The 27,144-nt window shown below is 38.4% G+C and overlaps 2 protein-coding genes across 4 annotated transcripts in view; both read right to left on the reverse strand.

The window, feature by feature from the left end:
- ptpn4a (protein tyrosine phosphatase non-receptor type 4a) overlaps positions 1–16,361 on the reverse strand; it is a 77,542-nt gene extending 61,181 nt beyond the window's left edge. The window contains exon 1 of the mRNA XM_042002102.1: positions 15,839–16,361. The gene's annotated coding sequence lies outside the window, so the exon portion shown is untranslated. The remainder of the gene's footprint in view (positions 1–15,838) is intronic.
- Positions 16,362–19,711: 3,350 nt separating this feature from the next.
- Positions 19,712–22,733, reverse strand: tmem177 (transmembrane protein 177). 3 transcript variants are annotated; one of them, XM_042002109.1, is made up of 3 exons: positions 22,657–22,733; positions 20,781–21,038; positions 19,712–20,675 (listed from the first exon to the last, which is right to left on the reverse strand). In XM_042002109.1, the coding sequence occupies exons 2-3, from the start codon at positions 20,979–20,981 to the stop codon at positions 19,944–19,946; spliced, it is 933 nt and encodes a 310-aa protein (XP_041858043.1). In that variant the 5' UTR covers positions 20,982–21,038; positions 22,657–22,733; the 3' UTR covers positions 19,712–19,943. The 3 variants fall into 3 exon arrangements, with proteins under 3 accessions (XP_041858043.1, XP_041858044.1, XP_041858042.1); XM_042002110.1 differs by having other exon boundaries at positions 20,781–21,035; positions 22,657–22,723; XM_042002108.1 differs by lacking the exon at positions 22,657–22,733 and adding an exon at positions 21,521–21,607 and having other exon boundaries at positions 20,781–21,035.
- Between the last annotated feature and the right edge of the window lie 4,411 nt (positions 22,734–27,144).

The following is a 27,144-nucleotide window of genomic DNA, read 5'->3' on the forward strand; positions in this document are numbered from 1 at the left end:
TCCATTTATAATAATCATGAGATACATAATCCGATTGGTCGACCAGTCGTTTTAATAGTCGGTGACTAATCGACCATCAGAATAGTCATTAGTTGCAGCCCTAATAAAGAGTGAGACAGGATTTACCTGATTGGTTTTTCATACGTAGCAATGAGATGTTATGGTGTCACTGAAAGAGCAAAGATTACATAATACAATCATACAACGAAAACTAAAAGAAAACAATTACAAAGATGGCACAAGCACCAGTCCAGGACAGTGACAGAGGTTTAATTCTCAGTTTTTACCTGTAAGGTTCTGACCTCTGATAAGAAATGTACAGCAGGTCATTTGAATGCAACGTGAGGTCACACATTTGCATTAAGACGGAAATGACTGATAAAAGTAAATAAACACCAACAGCATTTGACAAACAAGGGGGGAAAGCTCATACATTTAATTAATAATTTACTCACGGTATGAAAGACATTACCTCCACCCTAGTTGTCACATTTACTGAAACACTGTTCTGACCCCGGGGTGCTGCGGCTCAGGCGTAGCATTTTTTACAGATGTGTTTTTTTGTGGCTGTATGAAAAGATGACAACAGGCAAGGGATGTGGCTAACAGTGCACTTGAGATAGAAGGCCTAAAACATGTTTAAATCTAAAATTGATTAACCCAGTTACGGTATTAAGGCTGAACTTCACAGTTAAACCGCCAAAGCCTGGCTGCAGCACAAACCATTTATGAAGATTAGGTGATTCAAAAAGAGAGCTGATGATTAAACAGCTTGTTTAAATGCATTATACAGCACATATAACATGAAGCGTGCGTGTGTGGGTGTGTGTGTGTGTGTGTGGGAGAGGTGTTTGGGGATATCTCCCTGCCGCTGCTTGTGTGACGAGGTGAGGATGAAGAGATGGAGGTGGGCGGAACACATTGTGGTTGGTAAACAGGGCCAAAACAGGAAAGCGTGGGCCTACCTGACAGTCACCTCTGAGCTTATACAAGGTTGTCGCGATGTAAAAAATAAGGTAAGCAGTTGGTGAAATATACTGAGACAGCAATTTGTCACAGTAGGGGTGTTTTAACCTCATTTCTTCAAGTTTAAAAAGACAGGAATGATGTGCCTAATGGTCACAGTTTTTTTTCTTTTTTGTTTTATATATAATAAACTTCCCTGTTGTGCATTTATTACTGTTTAGTGCTATTCTTAAAACAATTAATACAAATCTACAAACAGGTTTTTTGTGCAAAAACCTTTGCCACTCCAACTTCTTTTGACTATAAGGATTCAGCTTCTCTGTCTGCGCTAATTAATATCCAACCAGATACTAAATTTTAGAATCGATTAGTATCTGAGAAATACTATTTTTTGACAACACTAGTATCTAGTCAGATATTAATTAGGGCTGAATATCACTAAGTTCCTGAATTGATTCAATTCACAAAACCTATTTCAATTCAATTTCAACTAAATTCGATTTGATATTCATTCATTTACAGCTAATTGTGTAACACCACCTATTTTTCTTGAATATTAAAGACATTCTCATTACTATTTTTTATAAAACACTGAGTGCATTTACTTGACAATCAAAATCAATTATCTGGGAGTAATCAGATTACTGTAATGATCTGATGCATCTACATGAATTTCTGAAATACCGTAACAATACAGTGTTTCCCCGATTCGCAGCCAGAAATGCTGTGATGAAGGAAAAAAATTTAAAAAGTAAAACTTTTACATTTCTTGGTGAAACCGTTTCTTTCAGTGGAGTCGCTCTAAATATTCTTCAAGTTCAGATTTTAGATAACGTGTTGATGTTAATAAAACCTACGAAGTAGGGCTGGGCGATATGGCCTAAAACTAAAATCTCCGTTTTTATATAACCAAATCCGATTTCTGATTATAATCTATTTATTTTTCTTTTCTTTTGCAAAATATAAATAAACTTATTAAAAACATTTATTTATTTATTTACTTCATATCTTACATAGAAATATGCGACACAACTGCACCTGTGATCTCTTTCCATCTGGATCCACTGCAGAAATAATTCCCCTGATGAAGGTTGTCTCTTAACTAGAGTTTGTGGGTTACATTGACTTCTGCATCTCGTAGAGAGCAGCATTTCTCACTGCAGTTATACGCACAGCTAAATCCCAGGTGAGTAAAGGGTCACTTTACTGAAAATCTGGCAGACAAACACCGTTCTGGTGTGGAGGGAGGGCTAAGTCTGCTGCTAACTATGGAAAAAAATCCAGATTTTCATAAAAATAAATCTCCAGAAATGGAAAATTTAATTTATCGATTTTATCGATTAATCGCCCAGCCCTACCACAAAGAATATTGGATCCATTTTAAGGCGTAATACGACTGAAAAATTCCTGCAATGACCTAGATTCAGCACCATCCTTAGCATCAGTATCGATTTTGAAATTTTTGTACTGTGACAACCTTAAGCAGTGTGGGATCATGTTGACAGAGAAAAATCCCATCCACATTTCTGTAAATAATTACACAAAATACCCTTTTTCCATACAATAAATGGTTGGCTCAGGTCTTGTGCACAGCACTAACCCATATGAACCTGATCCATTGAGAAACACTCGACATGTTTTCGGTTGATGACCGTAGCATTTCATCTGCAACCGCACTGTAATGCAAACGACCTCAGACCAGGTTTCACAAACATGTTGTTTGATTTAGCCTGTTCTGCATTAATCTGATTTTACAAAAGAGGATTAGTGCAACCCTGAACCCACCATGTCACCAATGCGTACACAAGCTTTTTGAAATGGTGTCTGCAACAGTCAGCATACAGTTATATCAGTGTTTGTGCTGGGAGAGTACATATTCTTAACCAGGAGCTACAAAAGACCCAACAAGCACTGGTAGCTTAGCCAGGGTTAATTGGTAGGCTGGGATCTACCTGAGCAGAGGAGCAAAAATATGCACAGATTTATGGTCCTTTAATTAATGTATTTTAGATTAAAGTGTCATAGAAATGTCACATATTTTTCTCTTGGTAACAGCTCCACGCTGCCAGAGAAGCTGATAGAGAGAGAGAGAAAGCAGGCAGAGTAGCCATGAGTCAGCCAGAGCCAGCCCCCTGCCTCATGCTGAAATCAGAGAAACCACAAGAATGTAACAGCTTCTGTTATTATCCCTCCCTGCTGCCTCGTAGCCTGATGGCCTGCCCCAGAAAAAAGCAGCGAGGCTGCCTGTTTCTCTCCCTCTCTTACATGCACACAAACACACACACTTGTTTTCATCTCTGACACACTGATTTCTCTCAGGGTATGGCTGTCCATTTTTGCTTGCTTTCTATCTGAGCACAAATACACCCCATTATATGTAAACACAGAGGACTTGACACAGCAAAAATCACAGACTTTAATTTCTTTTTCCTACTAAGATTTGCTGCAAACACGGACATTCTACAGCTCTCTCAAGTCTTTCACAGAGATTCTGAGTGTGTTGTTACCTACTTGCTGTAAAGGTTAGTGTGCAATAAATTCAGTATAGTGACAACTAGGGATGCCACGATAAATTAATCATGAATAACCCTCATATAGTCATTTTCCATTATAGATTATGTCTGAATTATATTAGCAACTTCTGCACAGAACAAACAAAGTTATACACATATCTGTGTGTTACTACTTGTGTTACTTTTTCACTCCATAGGAGCTGCTGAAGAGGCATGTTAGAGAGGCAGAGGAAGCGTTAAACAGATTAGGGACTCTTATTCAGATTTATTTAGTTCTAAAGCAAACAAATTAATTACCAATAAATTACCAAGATGCCATTGTGGCTGACAGCTCATCAGCCTGTAAGGCTGCCTTAAAAAGTTACAGACACAGATGGAAATACATCCAATAGGAAAACCACCCAGGCTTGTATGCTACAGTAAAGGTAAATGTTCGGTAACGGGGTTAAACGATGTTAAGGTTTACGCAACCCAAAACTTAAATTAAGTGTGATGGTGTCAATTTGCAATTTTCCTATTGTGTACGACTCGAGTTGTGCAGTTTGATGAGTTAAGCAGAGTTTGTTTAAAATTACATTATATAGATGCAAAAGACTTTAAAAATCTAACTTTTTAAATAAATACTTTCATTGTTAATGCACAAACATGACAGAGTTAGTGTAAGGACTTTTTTAATTGGTCAGTGTGAAATGGGTGGTAGAAGAACCTGTATTTAATCTCAGTTAAATGGTCTTGTCCTGTCGCGATGACGGTAAGGTCTACCTCCCTTTCTCCTCTGCAGCTGACCAAAGTAAAGTAGTACGATAGTGCTGCTTCAAAACTATAATCAAAACAAAGGGAATATGGTTCTTTTTATGTGGTCTTCCATGTTGTAGTGAAAAAGAAAAGAAGCAGGAAGAGGAGTTTGTTTTCTTCCGGTAGACGTAAATATGTCACGTTCGTCTCCTGTCCAATGAGAACCCTTCCCAACCCCTAGATCTTAAGTGGAATTGAATAAAGGCGATTAAACATGTTTTCCATGTAAACTTCAATTCTGAATTACTATTTCCATGTAAACATGAAGGACAATACTTTAATTCTGAATTATTTCATTCTGAATAATTTATTCCGAATTAAAAAACATCATGTAACCATGGCCACTGTTTCAGTTTATGTTTCAAACAGCAGCTATTCTGCTTTTCTGTTTCAAGAGTTTCCATCTGTACATACGTTCATCTATATTCTCAGATAAATCCACAGCTAATATGTAATATTTATTTGACGTTTACAGAGCACGTGATTTTACTGGAATGGGACGTCTTGGTTACTTAACGTTGTTGCTATATTATTTTGTCCTGTTGGTCTCAAAAGAAAAAAAACGTAAAGTCTTAAAGGAGCATTCATGGGATTTTACAGATTTATAATGTTGTGAAATCAATCAATGCATAATAATCATGATTATTTCTGTCAATAATAATACTGAGAAAATCTATAATCATGGCATCCCTAGTGACAAGTAAAAGTAACACATAATGTTCATTTTGACATGACAAATAATGAAAACAGCTTTAAAATAATGTCCTAATTTAACACAGAAACAAGAGCCTCTTGTGTCAGCAGAGTTGTATGTGTGATGCTCACTGCTACACACTGGAGGCCTTCAAGTGTCACAAAAGGCTGACTCAGCAGCTCATTGCAACATTTTTGGGGGGGATAATTGCCCTGTGGCCTTGTTTCTGCCTCTGACACAAACACAGTTGTAGCAAACTACAAACAGCCGACTGTCTGTGGCTCCGAGCTCTGAGCTAACGTAAGATCATTTATTGTGGGAAAGGGAAAAAAAATGTTTGATTAAAGGTAAACACCACTCTTCAGGCGGTGGGGTCAAGCTAATACAGTTCGGGGTGGGCCCAAATATCAGCAGTTTACGGATGTTGTCGACCCTTTTTCTAATCCCCACTGCATCGTCTCCCAATCACCATGGCGATATTTTCAGAGCCCATACCTACGTTTTGCACACTTTTGGTGGCCTAACAGTGAAAATGATGCAGAGGAAGAATTTGCAAATAGCTTTGCCTTGAACTAGCTGCTCATGTAGAAAATGATTTATGACCAATGAGATGGAAAAAACGTAAAACAGAGAGAAAGATGGGGATAAACATAAAAACAGATATGTAAGCTAAACTGGAAGCAGTACAAAATAAAAACAGTAGCCCGAGTGTCCTGTGAGCTTCATGTTTGAGTTGGATATGAAATCACTTTGCGCTTCCTCTGTAGATGCCCAAGAAAAACATGCAATGGAAAAAACTCAGCTTTACCAAGTAAATAGTTTATGTTCCAGAAATAACTCTGTCAGGTGCTACGATGGCAGGAAACTACAACTTTAGAGAAGGTAAACCAACAAAAACAAATGCATAACAGAATCCAAAACCTAACTACCTGCCTCGTGTAACATTAAATACAATCATAACAGGGACAGAACGGAGTAAAGAGCTATCCATTTCTGGCTCCGACCCTCCCGTCCTTAACCAACTGTGCCCTTTGCCCTTCTGAGGCATTCAAAACTCTTTAAGCAGCTGTTTGAAAAGCAGACCTGAAGAGCTGAAGCTCACACACACGCAGCTCAAATTCACCCAAGTGGCAGGTTATAATGGGCATGCGGCGAGGGGGTCGACATCCCCTTGCTGAGTACAACTCAACACACCAGGGGCATGTACATGTAAGTGAAGTGTATAAAGAACAGTGAAGTGTTTGTGTTGCTGTGTGTTCACATGCTGGAGGAGAATGGCATGGATGACACAGTGAAGGTAAGAACAAGCCAAAACCTGCGCTGAAGCTGAAGTATGAAGAGAAGAGCCAGCAACAGCTGTCCTCGCATACCTGAGGGTCGTAAAAAATGAGACTGCAGTGGAAGTTTTTTTTTTTTTATTTATAACTGAAGTATCAGTTTGAGTACATCTTAAGACTGATTAAAATAAATTTGTTCACATTCATTATGCCTTGCGTTGTCAGGGCTTAACAAGGTCTGACTAGCTTCATAAACCTTGTCTAAATTCAACAAGGAAATCCTCTGAAAAATCAAACTTTATTAATTTACTCACAACAGCCTCTGTTGTTCTTCAACACTATGAATTCCAGGCACGTTGTTCTATTAAAGTATTTCTCTCAAGACATTTTCTTACCATTTTGCTTAAGTTTCCCTATTTTCAAACATCAGTTTAAATATAGTTAACTATAATTTTAGCCTGGTTTATAATATTCTTCAAACGATTAGCCAAAAGACAAAGTGGATATGAGCAGGAGAAAAAAAATAAAATAAAATCGGTTAAACTGAAGGAATTTGAACAAGTAAACAAACTGAGCAGTACCATTTCTGGACCCCCATCAGTTGTAGGTTCATAGGAGAATGTCCATTGATTGGGTGACAGAAAAATGTCTGTTCTCGCAATAAAAGCAAATGCAAGAGATAAACACCCCACAGGAGTTTAGTTGATTCACTTTACCATTCACTCAACATTGAAAAGATAATAAGATAAAGATACCGGCAAACAACAGTAAAGTCTGGCTGGCTCTGGAACTACAAACATTCCTTACATTTGTTGCATTTGCACTAAAATAACACCACACTGGGCATTTGGGCTAAACTCCACTTAGTGAGGGTCCAACATGCTATGGAAAAGCTTACCTACAGGTTCCTCTTCTCAATGAATAACAGCAGTTTTAAGTGCTTTTGTCAATGGTCTCTTAATAACAGGGCTCAAGACTGCAACAATTTAATATTTTCTGTCCATTTGAGGGGATGCAACCAAATTTTACAACTAGATATGCTCCACTTTTTTCCCCCAAACAATACAGACTTTGAACACCAAAGAACTAGTGTATATGTGTGTGTGTGTGTGTGTGTGTGTGTGTGTGTGTGTGTGTGTGTGTGTGTGTATGTGTATGTGTGAGACCAATGTGTTCTGTCACGGCTCGGTTAGATCAAAGTTGCGTGGGCTGTCTTCTACCTGTCGGGTCAATAATAAGCATCCTACTGCTCGTCTGACTTGATAAATAGTACATAGACTACATTTACTGTATAGAGCACTTTAATAGCCTTGTTAGCCACTCAAAGCACATTTATTCTACAAGCCAAATTCACCCATTCAAACACGCACATTCACACAGTATTATTTAGTGTATTGCCTTACATGCTCTGCAGTGCCTCTTCATTACACACAAATTTACACACTGATGAACACTTGGAGGAAAAGTGGGGTTCAGTGTCTTGTCAAGGACACATCGACATGTAGACTGGGAGAGCAGAGTCTGAAGACCAGTTTGGTTGTAAGATAGTCACTCTTCCTCCTGAACTTGGCTGGCTCTTTGACCTGATGGTTGATTTTTTTACAAGCTTTATTTAGACATGTGCATGATAATGTAAAAGACTTATGCAGTTTATAATGAAGATTAAAGATATTGCAAGGAAACCAACAGCATGTCTTATTATGTACCACTTTCATTCGTTTGCCATTTTGATTTTATCTTTAATTCTGACAAAGGAAAGTCTTGCGGGGAGTGGGGGGGGGTGGCATTTACAGACCATAATAGTGTGAAATCATACTCAGGAAATGTGACACTGCTTTAGAAATTAATTTTGAAAAACGAACACTGGAGCCTCAACTTCCTGTCTAGTTCTACTGTGGCTCACTCAAGAGTGGCAGCAAAAAGGTGATGGAGCGGCGTAAAGCTTGCTACATACGCCACGTGAAGTGAGAACATTAGGGATCAATTCATAACATTTTTTTTTTATAGAAAAAGTTTTACTTAGCTTGTTGAGTGTTTTTTTGCCCAATAAAAACACAATTTCACTTACTTTTTTCCTATGAAATGACATAGAAGCTTTGGATTTTCTGCAAACTGCCCTGTAATCTATAATTTCTAGTGCATTAAATAAATATGCCTATTAATGTAGATTTAATAGCCAGGAAAAGGGTTTTCCCATTTCAGTCAGTCCCTATAGCCAAGTGGGTGAATTTCACACCTTGCAGCGTCCAGTGCTCCTTTTGTTCTCAAATCCTCAGATGAACTTCCCTCATTGTGTGCTCCTCTGATAAGGACTTGATAAGAGCTGTACTGTAGCCAACTTTCTTACTACTCCCAGTGAGGAAACAAAAAGGACGTCCTTTCATATGCCGGGCTGGCCTGATGATCCTGCATGATAGCCATTGTAAATATCTGGGCTGTTTTACAAACACACTTTGAAGAAAGCTTTAAGCTACATCATAGTGAAACTGCAGACAGATGTCAAAGACAGATTAATTAGCTTAGTTGGTGAGTAATTTTAGGATAACTTAACAATAAGTGTCTTTATAAGGTTTTAAGGACATCATGACTCCCTCAGTACATCTTGGCACAGCAGGGGTCGGATGACTCATCGTTCCTCCAAAATATATTCCCTAAATTTGGGTTTCGGTGATGGTGGTCAACGGCACTGTGAATAAAAAACCTGTTTTGTAGTACTTTCATTTTTTAACCATTCAGTGTCCCCCTTTCCATCCTGAAAGAGCTCTCCCATAAGGATAAAACATTACATTATAAGATAAAAAGGTAATCAAAAGAACTGATTAGAAATAAGCTGACCGAACGCAACCGATGCCAGCAAAATGTTATATGGATTACATCAATTTTTCTACTTGTTGACCATCTGAAACATTTTAAAATACAAGTTGTGTTGACCCACATTTTACAAGAACTCAGTCGTGTCTTAATCTATATGTTCAACATTTCACCCAAACACACTTTAACACACTGGAAGAGTCTGGGACCAATCTAGTGCTCCTCTAATCAATGAATTTGCCCTATGTGCATGGTCTGAGAGGCAAAAAAAAATAAATATTTGTAAAAACATTAAACATTATAAGGACAATTTAAAGAAACTAATTGGTTTTGGAAGAGAGACTACTGGTGGGGAAAAGGTTTGCAGTGTTTAAGGAGATGATCTTGCTGACATTCACACCACACAAATCTGTCTGTACAAAAGCAGTAGTGAAAGCTAATGAGTAACGGAAACCTTTTTATGGTTACAAGAACCCGCTCAAAGAAAAGCAACACGGCTTTGAATGCTACCGCTAGCCGAGCGGAACCAGGTTCAATAAACATGATATTTCAATGTTGTATTGTTCATAGGGCTGGGCGATATGAACCAAATCTTATATCTCAATATTTTTTACTTGAATCACGATATACGATGTATATCTCGATATTTATTTATTTTTTTGGTCAAGTAACCAAAGAGACGACAGTTTACTAATTTACAGCCTTCAGTGCTAAATATACTTTTATTAAGGTTCAGCAGCACATGTGCGTTAAAACAGCTGACTAAAACTAAAGTACCTTTACATTAAATTAAATGCTCCTAAAACAAAATAAATTAAAAAGTACTTTTCAATTACCATAATAAAAATACAGCTGTGCAAAATGCAAAAGAAAAGATGCTTTTAACTCAAAACAAACTATCTCAATATAAATGATATTCCCTCCTTCAATATTGAGTCTGATAAAGTCTCAATATATTTGAAAATCTCGATATATTGCCCAGCCCTGATTGTTCACACTAGCGTTTTCTTGTGTACAGGACTTGAAGTTGTAGTGTTTCACAAAACAGACTACAAGATTTTTTATGATTCAAGTAGCTCCTGGTGATTCAACCCATTTTGCTCAGACAATTGAAGTTTCTCTCTACAGTTTCTTGCAGTCTGGAATGATATGACCAGAGTGTTTTTACCAACATTTAACCAAATTATGTTTCATTTCCCAAGTAAACTGTTGTTTATTCACTGTACTCTCCACGTACATTTGTTATTTTTCCTTTCCAGGGTATCTTTGGGTCCCCTGACCCCATCTCCTGCACTCTGATTGGCTGTAGCTCCTTGCTGATGGTTGTGACTGATGTTCATAGTTTAAACCACTGATTTAACCTCAAATCTGGAACATTTGTCTTTAATATGGAAATTTGGTTTTAAATCTTGTAGTGTGATCTAAGCTTTCTTGAGCAGTGGTCTGCAACTGTTACCATATATCAGGTCTAAGTTAGCCCAAGTATGTAGTTTGGCAACTGTAAGAGATAATAAAAATAAATCAGCATTGCATTAAATTTAACTAATGGAATTATTTATATCGTATGCTATAGTTAAAGACTCAAGACAACTTTATTGATCTAAAAGGGCAATTAATTTGTATATTATCATGTTTTATGTTTTCAATGTGAATACTACCGTTTTTACAGAAGCCATAAGTTGAACTAGAATGCGCTAAAGCAACACAAAAACGGTATCTATGGCATGTTTGACATCCATCATAAAAACGTGTTCTTTAAAGTTGGTTAGAGAATTATAGATATGAGATCATAAAACCTTTTTTCTGTTAATCCTGCCACATGAATAGGAAATACAAAAAAATAATTTAATATAATTAGTGTGCATATATACGCACACATTTACATCTAGTTTTATTTAAATAATTAAGGTGACAACTAAGACTTATTTTCATCAAGAATGATTAAATTATCAATATAGGAGTCGAAGATCAAGCAAATATGTTGTGTTGCAATGTAAAAACAACCTAATTATTTCTCAAAAAAAAGAGCTGCCATTATTTTATTCTTGACAAATTAATGGAACCATTGTTGCAGATCAACAAGGTCTTTATCGGGAGTTTGTAAGACGTAAGTGGTTTGTATTTGGCTCCTGCATGGCTTGATAACACGCTGTTTCAGCTAATCAACCCACTGTGACTGGCTGCTAACTGAGAATAAAATGACCGTAATTTGCAGTTCATCTGATTTAACATGCATGATCCAGAAAAACTGAAGCTGGACAAAGAGATAAATAGGGAAAAAACTTAGGAAAGGATGGAGGAGATAACCCACTGAAAAAGATCAGAAGTACTTCAACTTCATCATTACACCCTTTTCACGTACATATGAAGATCATATCGTTTTAACACGGTCCAGTAAATAATAAACATTGTTCATTTATAACTCCGTTCATTTGTTCCCATTCTACAAGGTTATTTTTTCTTCTGGTGTTCACAGGCAGAGAATAACTGAAATCTGAGCTCATACAAACACGTTTGCAGTTTTCCCTTCTCTCTTTTCTTTTAAAAACAAATAAGGTAAAAAAAAAAAAAAAGATCAGCTCGTGTCTGTAAGTGTTGCTCTGTAACAAATGAAAACGAATGTGTCGCTTTCAACACTTGCTTCCCTTTTTGGAAGACTAAATCTGTCAAGGCAGTTTCGTCCTGGCATTCTGTAGCAGTGGTATCTTGCAGTTAATAAACACAGCTGTGTTTTGAGTTTGGAAGATGATTTTTGTTGGTAGAGTCGTGCCATATCCGCCCCAGCAACAGACCACTAACTAGCTGCCTTTCTAAGCTCTATCTGGCTAGATGTTTGTGTGAAAGGAAGGTTGTTTTACTGGATCATTTAGGCAGTGCCAGTGTAACAAAGAGGAAAAAAATTACAGGACCGTCATGGTTATGGTGCAGGAATAACACTCATGCAATCGGTGATGGTAACATATATTACATCTAAAAAAAAATACAGTAGCACAGTATTGCAAGAATCCTGCCACTGTTAATGCACATTTTCCAGTTCTGCCTATTGATATATTTGCAGTTCTTCCTTGCTGCAAACAGGACTGCAAGATTTTCCGAGGGTCAGGTGGAATGGACAGACAGCTGGCCATCTTGGTTTGGAGGGCTATCCACAACATCACAAGAAGGACCAGAAAGCATCTCCTATGAAGTCGCCTTCAATTTCTAAATCCAAGTCTTATTACTTTGGACATTGGGTTAAAATAAACCATTTGACAACAGCTGGCTAGTAGAAAATAAACTAGATACATGAAAGAGTTATGCAACGTCTGGCAATGGTCCCAAGCCTACTAATGTGAGATACACAAATACTTGCATCTTTCAAACCTGATAATGTATCTTGCCTGCAGCATCCAGCCAGTTTTCTTCTTACCAACACTGTCAGTTAACACTAACACTAAGCAGTCACTGCTGCAGAGTATCAAGCTGAGAGTGAGGGTGTGCCTCACCAACCTTAGACCAACACCAAATAGGCTGCAAGGCAAAGATAGAAAGAAAAAGAAAAGGATAAAACTGAGAAGATACACAAGAAGCAGCAAATAAAAAAAAAAAAAAAGACTGAAGGTTACACAGATATCACCTATAGATCACATCAATCTGATTTTGTGTGATTATGAGACAACATGGAAATTGCAGTGGACATTAATTCTGCTTTCTTGGCTTTATCCAATGATTTTGCTGAAGACCCGCTTCACATTGTTTGTATTAATGCTGCTCTGCTTCGAGCCCATCCCACAGCGTATAAACATCTCAGCCTTTAAAAACTCACAAGAACAAAGGTCGGCCTTTGACAACTCTTTTACGTGTCAGCCAGTTTATGATGTTTAAGCAGGAGGTTTTCGACTTTTAGCATCTCATCTACAGTTCCCTGTTGTCTAGGATAATGGCATGACGATGGAAAAGAAATATACTTGCAGCAGACCTTGTCAAAAATTTTACATAGAACTACTTTCTTTCTTTCTATTCTTCTACACATGGTTTCCAAAGGGCCTCGTTTCTGGCAACAAAGACGCTCCGCTTCAGTTTTGCATGCTGGCATCTTTGGTAACACCACCACCCAATGTCTACCCACACACCAACAGCAGCCTTTGGTCTTGGCTCACACTCTATGAGCTCATCTGCATAATATGATAAAAAAAAAAAGAAGTAGGCAAAAAACAGCTAGGTAAGACAGGTTTTCTTTTAGTCCAAAAGAACCAGTTTATAATACAAATTTAACTATTTTTATTTGGGTAAAAAGAAGCTAGTTGCTATATGGCCACAGCACAGGCATTTTTGTTAAGATTTAGTATTTTGCAAACACAAGTGCAATCCCAATCCAGAATAGAGCCGTTATATCAGAAGAAAGTAGAAATCTTAGAAATCTCTATCCTTAATACCTCAAAGCCTCCTCAGCTCATCTTGCATAACAGTCCAGAAGATGCGTGTGTGTATGTATATGTGTTAAGGTTACTTAACTGTCTCTTCATCATATCCATTGTTAAATCTGAGAAGGCATCCTGAGATCTAATTCTATCTGACTTCTAAGTTACTCCCAAAGGACTCCCCTTGTTAGTAGGTGCAGTTTATCCCAATTATCCTTGCCACACCTGTGCCTCCTCTTTTTGCTACCCTTTGTATTTCTCTCTTCTTCACTTCTCACCCTCACTTTTTACTATCTATTCCTCTTTATCTATCTCTGTTTTATTCTAACAATTCTGTAGTGCACTATGGGGATGGCAGGTTCAGGTGGGCCACTCAAGTAAACCAGGGCTGTTGCCACAGGCAATTTAATCTTCACCAGCTGAGCCCATCCACCCCTGCAACGCAGGACTTGAGCAGAGCAAAAGGAGCACATCTGAAGTTCAACCCAGAATCCTCAGCACACAATTTATGAATTTATAATGTGTGTAAAAATAAAAATGTTAAAGGGTCCATTTTTATTTCATGAAACATACTTTGCTCATCCTTATTTAGTTGCGTTTAAGTCCTGACATCACCACAGCACTGCTCTCATATTTTTACTCAAACCCCATCTCAAAGTTTCATCTTTGCTTTCAGAGTGCTTTCATTTACAATAAAATTATCCAATTTCAGTGCAGCAGTTGCATATTTTTACTTCCAGTGACAAAACTAAGGGCTTTTCATGTAACAAGTACTTTTGAACTGCAAAGTAATCCTCATCTTAGCAAATGATACGGTGGAAATTAACAGCATGGAATGATGTCCTCAATAAGAACATGCAGCATGGCAGACCTAATTCCCATCAGTCTCACACTGGCATTCCCTCATGAATTCAGGTCAGACCAGCAAAAAACAGTAGGTCAAACACAATCTCTTGAGTTCCATCTGGTAAGTTTTGTTATTAAATTGTGTAGAAAAAGCCTTGCAGGAATAATTCACGGTGTCAGATGAGTCAGAAGGTAAAATGGAACAAGATGCACACAATTCTGATGTCACCACCAGGAATCCCTGGGGATTCCCAGCCACATTTTGGTATTGCAGAGCACTGATTCCAGCTGCTGCATTTCATTGACAGTTTATTGGTTTGCATGAACAGGATGAGATATCCTGTTCAAGACTAATTGCGACATGAGTTTATAGTCATGTAGCAGTGTAAGATGGCGAAAAGGACGAGAAAGAGAAAAAAAAGAGGGGGTGGGGGTGCATAGAGGCTAGACAAACAGGACGTAGCAGGGTCCATATGATCTCAGCAGCGGCAGCAGACTGGCAAGCAGCAGGCAGCAGAGGAACCAACTGCGACCCGAAAGATGTGGCACGGATGTTGGGAGATTACGTCATCGAAAAAAAAGAGGACGCCTCATCACAGCAAACCCTCACATCCAGAACGAAACACCAAATAATGAACTTCTCCACCAACACATCGTTTGGATATTTCCTTCGCAAGATATTTATTCCCATTCAATGCACGGACAACTAAAAGCAGGGTCTCCATAAGCAGCTTATTCATACAGGCCCTCTCTAGTGTGAGATTTCCAGAATTTGGCAAGAATATGAGAGCAGTGCAAACAGGCTCCAATTATTTACTTTTCAATGATCCAACCGCACACCCGTCTGTTTTCACAACTTGAAATTCATTCAAATAAACACTCTGACCCAATAAAGCAACACGGACACCAAATTCATTATAATATCAATAATAATTCATATTAAAACGACGTAGGCATGCCATTTTTAAAGCCACATCCGTAACATTGGTAACGCCGCACTGGTTCCACTGAACGCTAACTGGAGTCCGTCATTAAACAGCTTATTGTATAGTGTCCAATGAATGAGCTGTCTACGACCTATTTAACTGGAATATATTTTAAGTCGAACCAGTGGAGTACGACAAAGTTCTTTCTCCTAAATGCATCTTTATATTCGAGCCAATGTTGTGCACATTAGATTAGCTCCCGTTTTGTGACGACGTAAATTAAAACGCGAGATATATTGAATGGGCTAAGAAACAGCTAGCTAACAAGCAGGCTACACAACCCCTGGCTATTGAGATTATAGATTTAAGAGTGAATATCAGTGCCCCTTTTATTGCTGTTGGGAGACTACATTCAAACAGACACAGGTGTAATTGCATAATAGGCTCTTTGGAACAGCGTTTCCTCGTGTAATTTGGCAATATTAGCCATATTAGCCGAGGAGTGAGCAACTTAGATAAAAGTGACAGCGCTATGCTAGCTAGCTAACGTCAACTGGCTGTGGTGGGGTGGGAAAAAAACTGATGGCCTGTGAATGAGTGTTTTTCTTACCGTCATAAACTGCTCCAGGGGCGTCCAGCTTTTAAGGAATATATTTGTTGCTGTGTGAGAAAATGTTTTGTGTAGGGGCGATATAGCCCGAACATCCAAGATCAGTTCGCCCACTGCCGATGAAACCCGAGCATCATCATTATCACCGTCTACATCAGTACTCGGCACTCGGCGCTGCTTCACACACATCCATCCAGGAGAGAGGGGCCTCCTCCGGGCTCAACCATGCGACTGGCTCGGCGACGACGGATAATCCACAAGACAGGAGCCCCCGCAGTAACCATTGGCTAGACACGGCGCCTAGCAGTCATTTCAGGTCGAGAGAATGAGAAATATAATCCCACGCATGCGTAAAAAACAAGCAATGTGTGGTCGATAAAGAGGCTAGACATGAAAAGTGTCAATTCACAGAACAGGCAGATTCTTTCGGGACTGACTTTCCCAACATGGATCTGCCCGTTGTTGCCAACGTTCCCTGATCCCTCTGCAGCTGCTTTGCCTGCCTGCCTGCTTGCCTTGCAGCACAGTAGCGATCTGTACACCTACGTAATGGCGCAAACGTAACGTATAGGGGCGGGGCCATGCAGCGGGAGACGCGCTCTTTCCGAGCAGGTAGACCTGAAAAATATTCCCAGCTTTAAATGCATTTTTTTTTTTTGGACCGATTTTTAATAAAAAATAATAATAATAAAAAAAACGACCAAAGGAAATATTAAGCTGTTATATTTTAAAAGAATATTACTAGTTTACTAAATATCGATGGGATATATAAGGTGTAATGCAGATATACCCCTATTTCTTGTTTTTCTTTTTATTCATAAAATAGAAAACATTCAAATACAAATAAGTCTTGAATTTACTTTTATATAGCTTTCTGTATTTGGCAAAAAATTTATACAAATCCTCCACTTTCAAAGTGGATGTAATCATTTAAAAAATATTATTATTTCCTAATACGATTTCATATAATTTCAAGCCCAAACGTATCCATTCAAGCTTAATGAATATGCTGCCTGGTCATTCATGAATAGTGTTCAAAGAAAGACTGTGAGACTGTAGTTGCACTGACCTCAAGTGGATCAAAAAGGAACAAGCTGCAACATCACAATGGCCCATTGTGCAGATAGTTCTGCAGGGCATACAATGAGGTAAATTGATGAAGTGGAGTGTTGAAAACAACATAATAACCCCAGTGTTGTTGGTATGCACATTGTAAAAGCCACTTTGTAGTTGGAAAAATTATAGAGTTGAGCTATAGTTTCGAAGTTCTTTGAATGGAGAACTCTTATCTCCTCATTTCTCTACAACATTTTTTCTCCCCTGTATGACCCAATAGATTTTTAGTTAGAAAAAAATGTGGAAGCAGTCCAGTTAGAGAGCAGTGTGTCAAAGCCAACTATCTGCAGCAAAACCATGACACTGGAACAAATCCCACATTTTGCTCAAGGGCACTAATGCAGAGGGGATATATGCATGCTACTGGGGACTGATACACCCAGGCTTCAAATTACAAAAACAGACTGTAAAGATGTAGGTCCTCTCAGCTTCACGCTTCTTATATTTTGTTTATTTGTCTATTCATTTATATATCCATTAGAAAACATGCTTTGTAACTCTGATCTCATTGACCTAAGAGTGAAAAATTGCCATCTGAATTTCCGCTTCATTGGTCTGTACTCCAGCGGAGCAATAAAAAACGTCTATCTGCAACATAATTAATTACTTTCTTCTATATTTAGCTCAGCCCACAGGGTCCAAGATTGGAAATGTAATTAAAACACACTATCTGAACCTCCTTAATATGCAGACTGATGACCTTGGGGGAATATAAGTGCTACACGATGAGTTCTGAATCACTATAAGCTGCAAATTCAGATTTTTATCACCAAGTAGTTTATTTGGATCATGATGGCTCCTAGTGTCACTCTTTGTGCAAGGAATTCAACTATATTCCTATTTATTGTTTGAGTAAAATTTGATGTTTTTCCATGCATGGACTTTGAACAAACATTAGATGAAGACGAGAGTATTACCATTATTAACCTCCAACATGTTTGCTCTACGTTCATAGAATGTCTCACAAGGGAAGATTCCAGGATTTGACCCACTTTTAAAGTTGAACATTAAATGTAAGATAAGCATTCAGCTTCTGTAAACATTTTATGTTCAACTATTTTTATCTATCCATCATGATAGATAGATGTAAACACTTAAAAATAATAGGATAATCCAGAAATTGTGCTTACACAATTAGCATTAGAGAAGTACTTTTTTTTGGCAGAATGCAGCTCCAATAATTACTGTTTTTACAAAGGTTTGTGGATATTAGAATAAAATAGAATAGAATAGAAATACTTTATTAATCCCTTTGGAGAGTCCTCAGGGAAATTTGGGTACCAGCAGCAATACAACACCAACAGTAAAGCAGGATAAGCACAAGATATACTATAATATAATATTCTACAATAACTAGAAAAATCCTGAAATTAAATGCTGCTCTTTATATTTTTTTTAGCGTGGTGATAAAAACAAAAATAAAATAAGTGGAGTTTTTGTCATTGTTTTTCACTTCCTGGCTTTCTTTACTTAAATGTTTCATCACTCCTCAGGGACCTGACAGCACCATTCATGATTTCCCTTGGCAGAATAAGTACAAAAAAAAAAAAAAAAGTTTCCCATATTAGATAATACCATAGAGAATCTTACAGTCCCGTCAGCGCCCGCTGATGTTAAGTCAGGCTTATGATCGAAATAACACTTCTTGTTGTTTTCTTTCATTCTTTTTTTTTTTTTTTTTTCGTGAACACCACCTTATGTGATCTTGGGGGTTGCGGCTCAAAAAGGTTGAGATTCGCCGCAGTACAGTACACTCACCGGCCACTTTATCTACCACAGGGTTGAACCCCCTTCTGTCTTCAGAGCTGCCTAAATTCTCCAGACAATTCTCATGTGTTGTACTTCCGCATGCACAGACATGCCACCTTAGCTATGGCGAAGGGTCTACTTCCTGTGTTTGCCTGGATAAGGCTCATCAGCTAGACAGACAGACAGACAGACAGATAGATAGATAGACAGATAGATAGTAAAACTGCAGGAGTTAAGGCACTACAAGACAATGTTTAGGACATGTCAGCTCTCCTCTCTTGCTCCTCCATGAAGTGGCTGCATTATACAGCCTGATGGCACGAGGGACAAAAGAGTTTTCCAGTCAATCAGTGGAGCACCCTAGAGAGAGGAGTCTGGAATTTATGGAGCTCCTCTAGTGGGAGAAGGCCAGGTTTAGGGGGTGGCTCTAACTGAACAGAATCATCCTGAGCTTAAGTGTTTACACTGTGCAGCCAGCAGGGGGCGCCTTGCATCCAAGACCTATACTCTTCCGCCACTGTTACTTCATTAATACCAGTGATTTGCCACAGGTTACTGAAGTGTTTGCGTTTTCAGCTTATGGGCAATACACAACTGCTTCAGTGTAACTTCTATAAAACCAAGAAAAACTCACTTCAGGTCTGACTGTGTCTTACTCTTCCCGGTGAAGAGTGCAGTTTAACTGGACACTGAACTTTGGTTGCTTCTCAACATTACTGTTACCAACAGCTAAAAAATCAAGCTTGATAAAATTTATTTAAAACAAAGTAAAATTAAACAAAATAAAAATAAAATTAGTTCACTGCATCAATTATTATACCAAATGTGTGAAAATGCAGGAATAATTAGGAGTGACCTATTCTTTTCCTTGAATTATCATTAGTCTACTCAACATATACTTACATGGAATAAAACTATTAGTCCACCATGTCTGCTTGTTAGCCTCTTGTCTTTGCTAGATAAAGACAAGTCGGAAAAGACACTAAAGAAATGACAACCCAAGTCGGAAAAAGTTGATCTTTTTAATTTAAATTGATAAAAACTAAAGAGAAGCTCAAACACGAAACTGAGATTTAGCAGATTCAGGATGACATATTTCTTTGGAAACCTGTTACTTCCGTTGGAAGGAGTATTCAGTCTAAACAAAAATGCTCAGCCATTTTCTGCCCATTTAAAGACAAGCAGATAAGTTTTCCAGGCCATAAAACATTGGTTTTAATACCCAATACAAGCTTTTGTTTCAGGCTTTTTCCTCTTTTAGCAGAGCAAGGATGCCTTCCCTCCTGGATGTATACGGTGTGTGTTTCAGCTGAAGGATGTGAGCAGGAAACAGGTTCCCACTGGGTGCGTATATTTTCTCTCCTTTCTGCCCCATCAGTGCACGCAGCATCTTGTTTCTGGACAGGATCTTATCATAAAACTCGACCCCTCCTTTGGCATATTCCTTGGACAATCCAGCCGCACGCCGGTCCGAGCTGTAATCGATCCACTGGCTCACAGCGTCTGACGTGAGGAAGTATGAAATGGCTCCGATGGTCAGCGCCACAATGTTTGCAACACCGCGAAACAGTGCAGGCCCAGCATGCAGCCTGAACACCTGTTTCAGCACCACGCTATACAGCCAGACCCCACCCAGGCAGATCGGGGCGACAGCAGCACCCAAAACAGGTCCTCCAGATTGTAAGCGGGCCACTTCTCGTGCTAATGCAAACTTCTGTGCCTCTGAGGAAAACACCAGAGCGTCCTTCAGAGCAGAACCGGCTTTGCTGTCCCAGTCCACGGTTTTGCCGTTAATGAAAATGTTGCGGTTTGTAATGCCACTCGGGTCGCCGGAGGTGCTGTTGAAGTTTGCTGGGATGCCTATTTGGGCCCCAGCAGGAAGCCAAGGGATGCCAGCACCAACAGGGTGGAACCCAAAGGAGGCAAAGGCAGAGAAATTCTTGGATGAGCTGATGCCGTAATCCTTCAGGACCTATAACAACAAAAAATATTGAAAGTTGGTTTTGTTGCCACTTTAAAACTCTGCAGTCCAAACTTTGTGTTCTGTGAATGAAGTCTAAGTCTGCATACACACTACCTGATGAAACACCTTCTCCAGCTTTTCCGACAGCACCACTGGCTCTCCTTTGTACCAGGCCTGATAGAGCTGGCGGTAGGACAAGTCAGGGCAAACGTGGTAGAACATGTTGGCTGCAAAGACTCCACTGCAGCTTGTAATGAGCAGCGGAGTCCGGTACTTCTGAAGAAGTACAGAGTACTTGAGGAATCGAGATGCCATACTGTGTTTGTGGCCTTCTCCAATTTTGTGTCAGATAGCTTCAGTAGGTGACATCTGTGAGGGACAAAGATTCGTTCAGTCTGGCCTGCATTAAAGGCTTCAAAACTGAGCCAGGAATGTCAAACAGTGGGAATATCTTTAGACATTTCTTTTACCCTGTTCATTTTAATCAATTTACAATAACTGGTGTGCATTGATAGTCTCTCCCCTTTTTAAGGAGGAAAGCGGCAGCTGATTATGCCCATGGAAAACCAAAATCTGCCTAAAATCTGTTGAAATATAATATACATGACTAGCATATGTCAATGTCAATTTTATTTATATAGCACATTTACTACAACCCATGTAACCCAAGGTTCTGTACAATGCTACAAGAAACAATAAAAAAAATTAAAGAAAATAATACATTTTATAAACCTGATTAAACATAAACAAAGTTCAAATAAATTTTGAGCTCTATTGTGTTTAAAAGCCAGTGCAAAGAGGTGTGTGAACAGCTTTGATGTGAAGGGGAAGATACTGAAAAAGCTCTGGTATACCTGGATTTAAAGCCTGGATTTTTAAATCTCCAGAAAGACCTGAGTGGAAGACCTCAGAGGTCTAACTGGGGCACGTTGGTGCAGCAGCTCTGACAAATAAGATGGAGCCATATCATTTAGAGCTTTTAAAGCAAATAATCAAGTCTTTAAAAATGGGAAGCCAGAGAAGAGCAGCAAGCACAGGGGTGATGTTATTATGTCGTCAGTCAACATATGAGGAGCTGTGTTCTAGCGAGCTGGTACTTAAGAAATCATAAATGTCTTCTGAACAAAAGTAAGTGTTTCAAACAGCCTTTCTTTGTGCTTCCAACATTAAAGCAGGCAGCTTATTACTTTGAAAGAGCTCTCTTGTCATCTGTCTGTAGTGATGGAGGGTGTGGGTGCAAGTGTTGCATTTCTTAAGGCCAAGTAAACTCAGGTACTTGTTCTTTTGTGGAGTATTTTGAATTCTTGAAAATCAAACCTTAACAATATTATCAGCCAAAATTGGCCTATTATAGACATATCGAAATTAAAACATTCTTTCCAAATATATGCATAAAAAATAGGGTCAGTGTACTTTGAAATGGTGTCATTGCATTGTTCCATAGTCACAATTCCAGCTTTATAAATGTTCAGCTGTGCACCATTACATGTAGCTGTGATCGGACAAACAAGCTTCGTCATATGCTGAATATGAGGTTATTTCAGAACTTTTATCTTAATGAAACAAGCAATTAATTAACTCAAAGAATACTTATTAAAATAACAGTGGATCCATCCAACTGTTAGCTACTGCTATAGTGTGGTTAAATGTTGTATTTCTATACCTCATCAGCTACAGCGATGAAAGAAATCACATCGCTGTTTTATTGCCCCATAAATAAATATAATAAAAAGCATTGCAATTATAGTAATAGTCTTTAAATTACAATACTCTATCGGTCTTTAGTTGTGACAAATGGTAATTTATAAACTACATTGGGCCCCTGAAAGAAGTTTTGCCGCACATTATCTATCTAGCTATACTGCACTTAGCTAGCTAGCTGCTACAACATGGAAATAAATCAGTGTCTCTTCGTTACGAGAAAACGCAGCGTGCCAGAAACAATTACTCATAATTCCACCCAGGAGAGAAAACCGCAGAAAACACTCACATGTCTGGTACATCTTTACAAGGACAGCCGCATAGTGCTCGATAACGCAGAAAATCCGTAAAGTGAGTTGACTGTCGTCAGTCAGGTCGTTTTACGGCACTTTTACGACAAAGCGTAACAGGGCTTGTATTTAATTTAATTTAATTTAATTTAATTTAATTTAACCATAAAGAATTAAAAGAACCAGGACTTTCCTTGAACCATTTCAACACAGGTTCTGTGGTAAAAGAAAAAGTCATAAAATGAATAAATTCTGGTTATGAATGTAGAACCTACCCAGGACAAGAATGCAGCCGACCAGTAGGTCATTATTTTAATTTATCATGATGAATCCATGAATAAGATTGGGGGATACAGGAAAGCCGGACCAAGATTTTGAATTTAATGGGATGGACACTGAGTTGTGTCTGTTAGCTGGTAATAGCAAACATAATCATTTAGGGTATTCCAGTACTTTACATAATGCGACACTACATGAATAATGGATATTAAACCTTGGAAACCATTTTGTACAATGGGAATTTAAATAAAGTCCATATCTAATAAATATGTTAACACAGCATTTAATATTTTAAAGTGGAAACAACTTGCACATTCACATCCGTTAGCTTAATTAAACATGATGGGAATGAATCAATTTTTGTTTAGACAAAATAGAAAAAAAGACATTTAACTCTCAAGAATATGGATGTAATTAAAAGCACTTTGCTATTTCTTTTCTAAAATATCAAGTAGTGACACTTTAGTGAACAACAATATCTTACATCTCAAAAAGGTTTGGAAATTTATTTATTTATCTATTTAAACTTTTGTCTTAATAATAAATAAAAAGCATAAATCTGTAATTTCACCATTTATTAGTCACTATATTTAACATTTAATAGATAAAAGTTCAAAAGAAAATATTTTCTGTATGTTTCCGAAAATGTTTAATTTTTAAAATATAATAACTTAACTGGCCAACTTCATTATGTTTTTTATACAGCCATGTTATGTGTCGTTCACATATTTAAAGGCATCTATGTTTCGTTTCTTATCATGTAGCTACAACCTTTAATTTTATATTTTTAATGTGCATTTATTCCTTTTTTTCTTTCTCGTAATTTATTGAGAGATTACTGTTTTATTGTTTATATCTTGATTATTCTGGATTGATACATGAATGATTTATTAGTCTTAATGCAAGAACAGCCATTTAACAGTATTCAGCTTTGATTTTATAGTAATCTTTTCACTCATTTACAATAAAAAGTGGGCAGAAGTATCACATAATTCCCAAATGACGGATATATATATGTATGTATATATATATATATATATATATATATATATCACCAGCCATTTTATTAGGCAAACCTCTTCAATTGCTTAACACTATATCTAACTAGTCAATCACATAGCAAGGCCTCTGAGTATCTAGTCATGTAGATATGATCAAGTCAACTTGCTGAAGTTCAAACTGAGCATCAGAATGAGGAAGAAAGGGTATTTCAGTGACTTTGAACGTGACATGGTTGTTGATGACAGACAGGATGGTCTCAGAATGTCAGAAACTGCTGATCTACTGGGATTTTCTCACACAACCATTTCTATGGTTTACAGAGGATGGTCTGAAAAATAGAAAAAATTCAGTAAGCAGCAGTTTTCTGGACCAAAATGCCTTGTCAGAGGTCAGAGGAGAATAGGCAGACTGGCTGGAGATAATAAAGAGGCAAACTCACACAAACTCACCAAAACTGGACAATAGTAGATGGAAAAACTTTGGCTGGTTTAATGTGTCTCCATTCAGCTGCAACATTCAGATTGTAGGGTCGGAATTTGGTAGAAACATGAAGACCTGGATCCTTTCTGCTGTGTATCGACAGTTTAGGCTACTGGTGGTGTTATTGATCGAGCACAGGAGGAGAGTAATGCAAACTGTAGTAGAATCAGTTTCCCCATTGAATTTTTCGTTTCAGTAACTGAAACCAGTAAAAACAACAACAAAACTGGTCTGTTTCCTTCAAGAATGACGGGAAGAAGGTGTTTTAGCATCTATTCAAAACTTTGCTCAGTCATGCGTCTACATGTGTGCTGTTGATGCCTTGGAGTTGGTCTGAAGACAGCTGCACCTTTAAAAATAGTGACATGCCTAAATAAAGCAGCAACACTCTGTAATTCAACCAGCATATCGATCAAAATTAAATGGTATCACGTTGCTAGACAGACCTCTACAATTTAAATCACAATCAGGTCCATTTTACTTATCAGTTATGCTGATAAAAAGTATATAAAAAATTAAAAAGATTCATTAGTGTGGATTCTATAAGGACATGTATGAATATTGCTGTATGTATAAGAGAAGCAGAGGAAGCTGATCAGTAATTGTAAAGAGGAGATAAATAAAGAAGCTTCAGTGCAGCAGTTTATCTTTAGCACTGTCTGGCTGCACATGCTTGGTTGTCGTGTGGAGGAGGAAGTGAAAGTTGCGCACATACAGTATAAGTGAGAAAACTGCCGATATCACATGAGAACATGATGACCACAGAGTCCAGATCAAATCACAAGGAGCAACTGCATGGAGGGTCAAAATGTTTTGAGGTCCCAGACTTCCAACAACATGGAGTCTTAGAAAAAAAATGGTAAATGTGTTGTGCTGCTGCCTGTGCTAATGTGGCACACCCCTGTAATAGGATGGGTGTTGCTGCCAAGTAAAGCTCACCACCCTACTGAAGACTTGCTTAAATTAGTTTCAAAGATGGGCTTATTCTAACTGATCATAAACACCTTAACTCCAAAACTGATCAAAGTACTGAACTGCACTTTCAGAACACCTAAAATAATATAAATGGAAACATTTGTGATAATGACAGTAGCATTTTGTCCTCTTGACCTCCTACATACTCAGATCTCTGAGCTGTTTTTTTTTACTCACAAATAAGGTAGCTGTAAATACAAACGATGAGATCATGCCATCTTCAAATATTATCCTGCAGAGTCTGTAAAAGACAAGCAATTAGAAAGACTTGAAACCCGTATTTGTGCACACAAAATTAGTCTGCGCATGCCACAAAACCCGTATAGTGCACCATGAAATTGCTGCTAAAATGGTAGAATTTAATCAGCTCACAGTGTGCATGTGCACGTTGGGATGAAGTCATACAATCTGTTCCTTTTTGAAAGAAACAGCTCACTTCTGTCGCCATGGAAACAAGCAAGAGGCAATGATGTGAGTCTTTATATGTGTATAACATATGTGTTTGAAGGGAGACTGATAGAGAACCTCCTGTTCTATTCTATTCTATTCTATTCTATTCTATTCTATTCTATTCTAAAGTTTTTTGCATCAGGGTGTACACTGTGTGCAGAATTATTAGGCAAATGAGTATTTTGACCACATCATCCTCTTTATGCATGTTGTTCTACTCTAACCGGTACAGGCTTGAAAGCCTACTACCAATTAAGCATATCAGGTGATGTGCATCTCTGTAATGAGAAGGGGTGTGGTCTAATGAAATCAACACCCTAAATCAGGTGTGCATAATTATTAGGCAACTTCCATTCCTTTGGCAAAATGGGTCAGAAGAGAGATTTGATGGACTCTGAAAAGTCAAAAATAGTGAGATGTCTTGCAGAGGGATGCAGCACTCTTAAAATTGCCAAGCTTTTGAGGCGGATCATTGAACAATCAAGCGTTTCATTCAAAATAGTCAACAGGGTCGCAAGAAGTGTGTTGAAAAAACAAGGCGCAAAATAACTGCCCATGAACTGAGGAAAATCAAGCGTGAAGCTGCCAAGATGCCATTGGCCACCAGTTTTGCCATATTTCAGAGCTGCAACATCACTGGAGTGCCAAGAAGCACAAGGTGTGCGATACTCAGGGACATGGCCAAGGTAAGGAAGGCTGAAAAACAACAACCACTGAACAAGATACACAAGATAAAATGTCAAGCCTGGGCCAAGAAATATCATAAGACTGATTTTTCTAAGGTTTTATGGACTGATGAAATGAGAGTGAGTCTTGATGGGCCCGTGGCTGGATCAGTACAGGGCAGAGAGCTCCACTCCGACTCAGACGCCAGCAAGGTGGAGGTGGGGTACTGGTATGGGCTGTTATCATCAAAGATGAGCTTGTGGGACCTTTCGGGTTGAGGATGGAGTCAAGCTCAACTCCCAGTCCTACTGCCAGTTTCTGGAAGACACCTTCTTCAAGCAGTGGTACAGGAAGAAGTCAGCATCGTTCAAGAAAAACATGATTTTCATGCAGGACAATGCTCCATCACACGCATCCAAGTACTCCACTGCGTGGCTGGCCAGAAAAGGTCTAAAAGAAGAAAAAATAATGACATGGCCTCCTTGTTCACCTGATCTTAACCCCATAGAGAACCTGTGGTCCCTCATCAAATGTGAGATCTACAGGGAGGGAAAACAGTACACCTCTCTGAACAGTGTCTGGGAGGCTGTGGTTGCTGCTGCACGCAATGTTGATCGTGAACAGATCAAGACACT

The sequence above is a fragment of the Melanotaenia boesemani genome, chromosome 12, assembly GCF_017639745.1.
Source record: "Melanotaenia boesemani isolate fMelBoe1 chromosome 12, fMelBoe1.pri, whole genome shotgun sequence".
In the NCBI taxonomy this organism is placed as follows: Eukaryota; Metazoa; Chordata; class Actinopteri; order Atheriniformes; family Melanotaeniidae; genus Melanotaenia; species Melanotaenia boesemani.

Bases quoted from the DNA above. Each gene is read 5' to 3' on its own strand.
- tmem177 (XM_042002109.1), bottom strand. From the start codon at position 20,981: ATGGCATCTCGATTCCTCAAGTACTCTGTACTTCTTCAGAAGTACCGG. The intron at 20,676-20,780 runs GTAGTGTGTATG...TTGTTGTTATAG, and splicing joins TGGAGAAGGTGTTTCATCAG to GTCCTGAAGGATTACGGCAT.